At 57.0% G+C, this 9092-nt stretch overlaps 1 protein-coding gene across 1 annotated transcript; it reads left to right on the forward strand.

The window, feature by feature from the left end:
* Positions 1-416: 416 nt before the first annotated feature.
* PLPBP (pyridoxal phosphate binding protein) lies at positions 417-4787 on the forward strand. Its single transcript, XM_026863089.1, has 7 exons — positions 417-568; positions 773-808; positions 1400-1475; positions 1638-1772; positions 1969-2111; positions 2738-2836; positions 3107-4787. Exons 1-7 carry the CDS (start codon positions 518-520, stop codon positions 3233-3235), a joined length of 669 nt encoding a protein of 222 aa, XP_026718890.1. The 5' UTR covers positions 417-517; the 3' UTR covers positions 3236-4787.
* The last annotated feature ends 4305 nt before the right edge of the window (positions 4788-9092 follow it).

Below are 9092 nucleotides of genomic sequence, written 5' to 3' on the forward strand. Positions count from 1 at the left end.
GGCGGGGCCGCCCGGCGGGGCGCGGAGGGGTCCGGAGTCGCGTCGGCGGTGGGCGGGAGCCCGTACCCCGCCGGGCTAGGCCCGCTCGCCGTGGCGGCGGGTCCTCCATCACCATAGAGACGGGCCCCGCATCGCGAGGGCAGGTCCCTCGTCACCATGGAGACAGCCCCCATCACCGCAGAGACGGGCCGAGCATAGAGGCAGGCCCCTGTTCCCCCCAGCAAAGGAGGCAGGACCCCATCATGGTCCTTAGAGATAGGCCTCCCCCCGACTAGGGTCAGGGCTGTGTAGGGACGGGCCCTTCGTCACCATGGAGGCCACCTCACCCCCTCCCATGGCAGCCCCAGGCTGTGGGGTCACCTGAGTTGGGGCTGCGGGGCCTGGCTGGGTGCTACAGGACGCTGGGGAGAGCGTGGGGCAGGTTGGAGCCTCCCCCGAGCACCCCCCTCTTGTTCTGCAGGGGCTCCCGGCCGTGCAGCCGCGGCTGGTGGCCGTCAGCAAGACGAAGCCGGCAGAGATGGTGATCGATGCCTACAACCACGGGCAGCGCAGCTTCGGGGAGAACTACGTGAGTTGGCTGGGCCCCACGGGTGTGCGGGTGGGTCCTCCCGCACCGGGCAGCCCGACACGCGTGGGGAGCCAGGCTCAGGCCCCTGGCCTGGGATTCATGAGCGTGCGTTGGCCCCAGGAACATCCACTCCAGAGAGATCGTTCTGCCGGTGCAGGCAGGCCTGGTGTGGTTCTAACGAGAGATTGTCTTGTGTTCCCCTAGGTTCAAGAGTTGCTAGAAAAGGCATCAGATTCCAGAGTGAGTACGCAGTTCCTTATATGTTCTCTCTTCTTATGCAGCTGTGTCCTGAGAGCTGTTTAGCAAAAGTCCTGTTTTTTGTTAGGGATTTGGCAATGGAGGCTGTTTGATCCTTGTCTTTTCAGATAAACACTGGGGTTATTCTTATCTCTGCTTCTGCCCCGCTCCCCCTCCTTGCCTTGCTGGCTCTGGAGGATTCTGTGAATACGTGCACCTTAGTCATAAAGTATTTGTCTGAACAGTGCATTACCTTTTGTGCTTTCTGCTGTAGGAGACACAGCAGTCCTCCTTGAAAAAAATGGTAGCACTCAGTTTGGAGAAAACATACAATTTTATGATTGTTCAGTTACAAAAGAGTTTTGCCTTCCCCGTTCACTGTGTAACGCTCTGCAGCCACAGCCCTGTTCCTCTCCAGACTGTGAAGCAATCTCAGTGCACACCACGAGCACTGCCAGGGCCCTGTCTCTCAGGGTAAACAAAAGAAGAAGATTGGGTGTCTGGTATTTTGTTTGTGGGCAAACTGAGACTTAAGGACTGTGTGGGGGAAGAGGGAATTGCCATTCAAACCTAACTGTTCCTCTCTGCTTTCAGATTCTGTCCTCATGTCCGGAGATTAAGTGGCATTTTATTGGCCATCTGCAGAAAAATAACGTCAACAAGTTGATCGGTAAACCACTAATTTTTATGTGCAGTGACCCTGTGGGCAATAGTCTTCCAGTGTTCAAATAATAACAACCTCACGTACATTAACTCACCAGAGCGAACCGAGTCGTAGGTACAAAAATTTCTGCACCAGCAGAATTGCCCTCAGCCTGTGTTTTCTCCCCAGCTGTCCCTAACCTGTTCATGTTGGAAACGGTGGATTCTGTGAAACTAGCTGACAGAGTCAACAGCTCATGGCAGAAAAAAGGGGCGTCTCAGAAGCTGAAGGTCATGGTGCAAGTTAACACGAGTGGAGAAGACAGTAAGTGTTTTTTTTCTCTTGATGTACAGGTTCCTCCTGATGGCTTGATGGAAGCAACCTGTACGGGATGGGTTGGTTTGTGCTCTTACAGCCTTTCTCTGAGCTAAGGTGAAACTTGTTCATCTGTCAGCTCTGCCTGGCTGAGGGGAGGGGAGGTCTCTGGCAGAGCTTGGCACAGATCTCTGCTCTTTGCCAGGTAAGCACGGCCTTCCTCCCAGAGACACCACGGCGGCTGTGGAGCACGTCCTCAACAAGTGTCCAAGCCTGGAGTTTGTGGGGCTGATGACGATCGGCAGCGTTGGGCACGACCTCAGTAAGGGGCCAAATCCCGACTTCCAGGTAAGACTTTCTAGGAAAAAATGTCAGCTGTTGGCTGGGCTCCCATGACAGTCTGTCGCCTGTCACGGCCAAACCAGCGTGCGGACCAGCTGTCAGTCTGACGGGGTGTTCTCAGCAGAAACACCTGCTCAGAGCAGTACAGAGCTCTGAAGTACCGGTGATAATGCAGCTGTTGGGCTCTTTTCTGCAGAGGCCCGGTGCCCGTTTGCATTTGTTTCTCTGAAGCTGTAGCCAGGGTGTTGGCAGGGCAGTGACTGCTGTCCCGGATCCTCCATGCTGTGTTCAGACAAGGTTTGCAGCCGCCCTTTGCACACCAAGTGTTCAGGTCTGCATCAGGCAGAGGAACTGGGTCTTCCTTCCTCGTCTGTCACGCTGGTGTGATAATTGGATGTCTTCAGGCAATGTGTAGACTTGTAAGTGTGCGTGTTGTCAGTAATGTAGCCTGTAACGGGAAATCTCCGGGCGCTGTCACAGTGCTGCGGAGCCAGCTTCAGTGGGAAGTGTGGGAGCTTCACGTTCTGTGTGAAGGAGACTTCAAAGGAAGGCAGAAACGGAGATCTGTGAAACCTGAACCTGAGCTGGCGTGGCTGTCAAGCTCTGATCCTCTCCTCTTTCCTCCCTTCTAGATGCTGCTGTCTTTGCGGCAGGAAGTGTGTGAAAAGCTCAGTCTCCCTGTTGAGAAGGTGGAGCTGAGCATGGGCATGTCCACGGACTTCCAGCACGCAGTAAGTCTGGTTTCCTCCTGCCCCCCTTTCTCTCAGGAGACAAGCAGCGGGCGCCCCAAAGCCCAGCCCAGTGTCACCCATCTGGGCCTCTTGGGCCTCACCTTGGCTGGAGATCCCGACAGGGCCGTTCCCTGAGAAACAGCTCTCCTGGCCCTGGGGTGGGGTTCTGGGGTTCAGAACAGTCCCCGGCTGTAGTGCGGGGACCCGTCCTGGGAGACGGCGAATGTGGGGGCAGCCCCCCCTGAACTCCTCCTTTCTGTCTCTTCATAGATAGAGGTTGGATCCACAAACGTCAGGATTGGAAGCACTATTTTCGGAGAGCGGGATTATTCCAACAAAGCAGGTGGTGGCAAGGCCCCTGCTGAAACAAAAGGCAAAACAGAGACCTTGACAGTGTAGGGTCATTAGATGGGGGGAAAAAAAAGTGGCCTCGAGAGAGGACAGATGATGGGAGACCTCACTATGCATCCTCACCTCCCTCTGTATCGGCACTGATCATGATGGTGAGAGGGAATTCCTCAGAACAGAACAGAGGCCAGAAATGCCTCATGATTTATTGTGATTATAGAGTACCCATAGAAATGGGAAATTTTTATAACCAACAAATGATAAGAAAATTTATGGTTGGAAGTGTCTGTGGTGTCTTGGCTCCTTTGGGGTCATTAAGAACAGTGACTCTTGGATAACTGGGTGGAACAAACTTAAATACTTGCCAGGATGGAGCTGCTAATGAGGAAGATGTATCTGCAGCAGTGTCAGGGATTACGTTTTTCACTGAGGACTAAAGTTTCCATTAAACAAGTTATAATCTTGCCAGCGACGTTTAAATGTTTCCCCAAATAAAAGTTTTGTGCATGGTCACTACTGAGAGAATAGAAACGGTGACAGAGACAGACTGGGACAGTGGAGAGGCCATACCCGTTTGAACAGACAGCAAGCACCCGAGGACGGAGGAGGAACACAGCTGCCAGCATGAGATCCTGGCAGAATGTTTTGGATGCAGATCACAAGCGTGGGAGTGTCTTTTCGGCTGGAGCTTATGTTTGTTCTTTTCAGGCTGACACTGCGAACTTTTCCCATTGGTTCTGCGTCTGCTGAGATCTGGGATGCTTTCAACCTTCCCCCTCCCCTCTTGTGAAGTGTTGTTAGGAGTTATTTTCATCCTGCGTAGTAGTTCTTGACGCTGTACGTTCTTTTTTTGGCCAGAAAGGGGCCTTTCCGCCAGGTCCTTTCTCTGCCATCGGCTCGCTGTTGCTTTCCAGGGCAAGTCACTTCACCATCGGGTGCCTCCACCGCCCCGTCTGCATCTGTACGAGGAGAATATTTGCATGTGCACGGGGCAGCAGCAGGGTTTGCTGGAGGCCCTGTGGGAAAAGTACTTCAGAAAGTCAAGTATTACTGTTCCACTGTGTTCTAGGTTCCTGCAAAAAAAAAAAATCCTAGTGCCACCGACAGAGCTCCTAGGCTGCCTCTTAATATCTTAAGCACTGGTCTAGCCTTGGCTTCTGGAGGAGGGAAACGGGACTCTCAGTGCAGTAACTTTCATTCGGGTGTGAGCAGAAGCTCCTGCGCGATCTCGTGCTGGTTTTGGCCAGCAGTAGCTACAGCAAGTCTCTGGTAACCTGTGTTCAACCACGTTTTGGGGCTTTTGTGTGCTGTGAAGAGGAGGAGACATTGGCTGCCAGCAGGAACATCCTTCCCAGGCTTTTCTCTGTGTGCGTGTGGTTAAATCTAGCTGTTGGTTTTACTCTCTGACTCTAAACGCTGAATGTAAATGAAAAGAGTCAACTCTAACACCAACCTGTCATAGCTACATGGTTTAGAAGCAACGTGCAGTCTGAGCTGCCCTTGGCACTGCATGTGGTGTTTCATAGTCTGTTAATAAAAAGTGGTGAATTTTAATACCATCTGTGCCAACTATAAAGCTATTAAAGATGTTATTTTTATGTTCCAGCGTTGTCAGTGCCCTGAGTTGTCGCTGAAGCTGTTCCCCTCACGCGGAGCTGCTGTTGAGTGAGATTTGCGTGGCTGGGGCTGGAGGGAGCGGGTGGTTGGAAGGACGGCGGAGGCAGCGCTGGCCGGGGAAAGGGAGAAGAAACCGCGGAGCGGGGCGAGGTGCCGGCGGGCGAGAGGTGTTTCTGGAGAAGCCCTCTGGGTGGCACTGCTCCCCTGGCCCGCGGGGAAGGCACAGCCCCTCCTCGGCCGCCTGACAGATACGGATCGAAAATGAGTCTCAAAAATTAACTCTCATTTCCCAACTGACGGTTGAAGCGAAGCCCTTCCTCTTCCACATCTCTTCCCCACAATTTCAGCACCGCGCACTGCCCGCAGACCTGCAGATTTCACCACGTTTAAAGCCTTTGGTTTATTTGACAGAAGGCAGGACGCCCGCTCTGACAGAATTTGGCTCCAGCGTGGAGGGACTGCAGTGTCCCTGCAGTGCCTGTGCTGCCCGTCGAACGTGGCTGGAGCTCTCCACAGCAAGCGAGGAGCGAAGGTGATGGGCTGCTGTGCTGACACAGCCCCGGGGTTGTGAGCCTGAGGGGGGGATCGGGCCCCCCAGCTCTGCTCACCCCTCACTGACCTGCAGCTCACTCTGCCCACGCGGGAATGCGGGACGGGCTCACACCGGCTCACATCCCCTTTTGCTTTTCTTCTTCCAGTCATTTTGTGCTTATTTCCCGAGTTGAAACTGGGCCCTAGCCAAGCTTAGCGGAGCAGTCGGTGTGTAAATGGGGAGGTGAGGCTGCGGGGCTGGGCCAGGCTCGTCCCCGTTTCCATGCCCAGGCGCTCTGGCTCAGAGGAGGGGGCTGGCTCGGGAGAGCGCATGGTCCTCTGGATTTCTGAGCTGCCTCCGTAGCGTCTGCTAAAACATTTGGGACTCCCTCAGCTTTGGCAGGGGGGACCGTGCATGTCTCGGTGGTTCCGGGGGTGCTCTCTGCTGCGGGACCCCCTCCCCTCCGGCCAGGCCGTGCAGTGGCCTGCGGGGAGCGGTTTGGGTGCTGTGCCGAGGCGCCGGCGAGGAGACCGGCATCAGCTTCTGCTCCCTGCCCTGCGGCTGCTTCTCTCGCCCGTCCCGCTTCCAGCAAGCTTTTTCCCTTCCCAACCATGTCGTGCCGCGGAGCTTTGCCATGCTCCTCCTGTGGCAGCGCCCGCCAGCACCTTCGTTCCTCCTCGAGGTGCCGCCGGACACCTGCCCGGGGTGAGCGGGGCGCAGACCACCCACTCCGTCCGCAGAGGTCACCCGGCAGATGGGGGCTGCTGGTCACTGGCGTGGAGCCAAGGAGTGGGAGATGAAAGGCTCCCTGGCCTCTTAATGAACCGCTCCCCGCGCAGGCACCTCGGCCCCCCGCCACCCCAGCTTTATTTACATCTATTAAAAGCTCTCGGGCGGTTTATTGAAGCAGCAGTGCTCTCCTTCCCCGCGCCTCGGGGCAATGTCACTGTCAATATTTGCCTTGGAGGAATGTGCCCGGCAGACGGAGCCTGGTTGTGGGCCAGAGGGGCTCCTCCTCCCTCGTGACCCGCAGCCCTTGCTGCCGGCCAATGGCGCAGGCGCCGTCCCCTCCCGGGGCAGAGGCACCGGCTTTCCTGGCTGTCCCCCGAGGTGACCCTTGTTTCCACGCTGCCCCTTGGATGGGGGCTGGCCCAGCTGACCCCCCCCCAAGCCGTGCCAGCAAGCAGAGCAGCGCTTCCCATGTGCTGTGGAGAAAACCTTCCGGGGGGTTTGGGGAGCATCCGTGGGCAGACTTGGCTGCCTCTGAAAGGAATAAAACTGCCGGTTGTGCTGGACGGGGTGATGTGCTGCTGCTTCTCCTTTATGGGCTCCTGGGGAGATGGGCTGCCTGCCCGAGGCCATCCTCATCCTCGGGGAAGAAGCAGCAGCCTCTCTTGTTAGAGTAACTGAAGCTGCTGAGCTCCGCAGGCTCCGGTTACCCCTTAGGTGAGAGTCCTTGGCGTCCTTCGCTCCCCTTCCCCTACAAATCCAGGCTTCATTTATTTTTTATCCGATAATATCCTTTGTGCTGCGGTGTCTAGAGCCAAGCTTGGCCTCCCTGCCAGATCGCAGCGCGAGCTGGGGGTGCGCTGCAGGCAGCAGATGTGCTGGGAGGCGGCGGGAAGGCTGGGGGGGCACCAACGCGCCTGCTCCCCAACGCGGCACCCGCTGCCGCAGCCAGGCCTCGGCTTGCTGGAGAAAATCGGGAGATTTGGGTCAGTTCCCCGCTCTTCCTCGGGCTCCCGCTGCGGCCGGGATGCTGCGGGCAGGTGAGAGCCCGGGGGCGGCCGGGAGCCACTCGGCCCCGGGGCAGAGCCCGCTGCAGCCCTTCAAAGTGGAAAGTGTGTTTATTTCTGGGATATCAGGTTTCCGGCAGGAAGGCCGGCAACTGCCAAGGTTTTTATTGGATCCCAGTGAAAGGAATTTTTAGAGAGTCCTGTGCTTGTTGTCTTTCCCTGTGCCTGCAGCGGTTGAGGAGCGCTTTTACCTTTGAATGGGAGCGAGGGGCAGGGGGATTTGGCTCCCGGCTCCGGCACGTCCGTGGTGATGGAGTTTCAAACAGGTTGCCTTGTTCTCTCCGGGGCAGGAGGCATCAGGAGGGGTCGGGGCTGGGAGAGCACCAACAGGGACTTGGAAGTAGTTGAAAGAACATGAACTCCATCGGGCTCGAAGCATGTGGGAAGTGTTGCTTGAGCTCGTCCCTCGTAGCAGGGCTGGGGCCGGGTATTTCACATTTGTTAGTAGTTTGGACAAGGTTTCGACTGTTCTTGGAGGTGCTTTTATAGGAGATTGAAATTCTGAAGACCACGTACAGTGGCTTGATTGCTTCAATGTGTCGTGGAGACAGCTCCAGAGCTCTGATTGCCCTTGGATGCTGCCAGCTCTGACCAACACCCTCCAGGGCCCAAGCTCCGTGCCTGGTCCCGTTCCTGTCCCCATTCTCGGCTGAACGCTGGGGGCTCCCTGGGCTCCTCCTGGCCCGGTGGCAGAGCTGCTACCCCAAGGAAAGGGGGGCCAAGCAGGGCAGCGGCTGTGCTTTGGGTCAAGGTCAGAGCTCGGGAGAAACAGGAGTGTGAGCAGCTCCCTGGATCTCCCCACAGAGGAGAAACCAAACAGGCCATTGAGGCAACGCGGAATCCCGCAGAGGGAAAGCACACCAGAGCAGCCGGGTCACCCGCTCGAGCTGCAAGCCTGGGCTCTGCTCAGGGGCCCTCGGCACCGCGGCATCGGGCCGTTCCCTCAGGGACGAGATGCTCAAATCTTGTGTCTTGCGCTGACGGGCACAGGGGTGAGCAGTGCGGCGCGGTGGCTGCAGGCGCCTGAGCGCTGGGGGACAAGAATTTATTTATTTAGGGCTTGATCCGGCGGAAGGAGGTGGCTGAACCCTGTGTGCTGCAGCATTTGGGATCGTGTCCCCGTTTGGGGCTGGGCTTGGCGTGCGTTTGGGGCACCCAGGGAGAGCCGTGGGCTCCGGCCCTCACACTCATCTGCTCCAGGAGGAGGAGGAGGAGGAAAAACCACTCGTGCTTTCTGCAGCTTTTGAAGTGGGAGGCACAGTCGCTGTTTGGGTTTTGGGGAGCGGTTTCACGCTGTGCAGATGCTCGCAGGATCTCTGAGCGGATACTGGACACAAGCGGTTTCCTGTTGCTCTTCCAGGATCTGGGACCAGCATCCTGCAGCGCTGAGCACAGGAGAGTCGCTTCTGCAGTGGAAATTTTGCTCAGTGGAAAAAAGGAAAGAAAAAAAAAAAGGGGGGGGGAGATGTGGGTACATTGTTGATTGTCAGCTTTTTACTAACAGGATGATGCTGGTCTCCAGGGCTCTGGGGCCCTGTGGCTGACCCCAGGGGCTGGGGGGTCTGTGGGGGGTGCTGCTGCCCACGGAGGAGCCCCGAGGCCTCGGTCCCTGTCCCTGCCTGGCTGGAGGCCGCGAGCGCCGGGGCAGGGAGGAGCTGGAGAAGCAGCTGAGGAGCGGCTGAACCACAGCGCGTCGTGTGGAAACAGCTCGGGAGCGTGCGCCGAGGAGTATCCCCTCCTTCCGACGCCCACTGCCGCAGCAAGGCGTATTTATTTGGAGAAAGGAGTAAATTTCTCTTCCCCTCCAGGAACTGTTGGTCCTGGGGAGAAACCGCATTCCCAGAGTTGCCTCTCGTCGTCCTTCCATGACCCTCTTCCTCCGTGCCCTGGCACGGGGGCCCGGGGACTTCACTGCTGCTTTTGATCCCTTTTGATTTGAAGCTGCAGTGACTTGGGGCTGAGC

This window comes from Athene cunicularia (genome assembly GCF_003259725.1).
Source record: "Athene cunicularia isolate RWA chromosome 22 unlocalized genomic scaffold, athCun1 chr22_part1, whole genome shotgun sequence".
NCBI classification, from domain to species: Eukaryota; Metazoa; Chordata; class Aves; order Strigiformes; family Strigidae; genus Athene; species Athene cunicularia.

Excerpts from the sequence above, each read along its gene's own strand:
- PLPBP (XM_026863089.1), top strand. The coding sequence starts at position 518 with ATGGTGATCGATGCCTACAACCACGGGCAGCGCAGCTTCGGGGAGAAC. Across the intron at positions 809-1,399 it reads AAAAGGCATCAGATTCCAGA|ATTCTGTCCTCATGTCCGGA; the intron begins GTGAGTACGCAG and ends CTCTGCTTTCAG. Across the intron at positions 2,112-2,737 it reads GGCCAAATCCCGACTTCCAG|ATGCTGCTGTCTTTGCGGCA; the intron begins GTAAGACTTTCT and ends CCTCCCTTCTAG.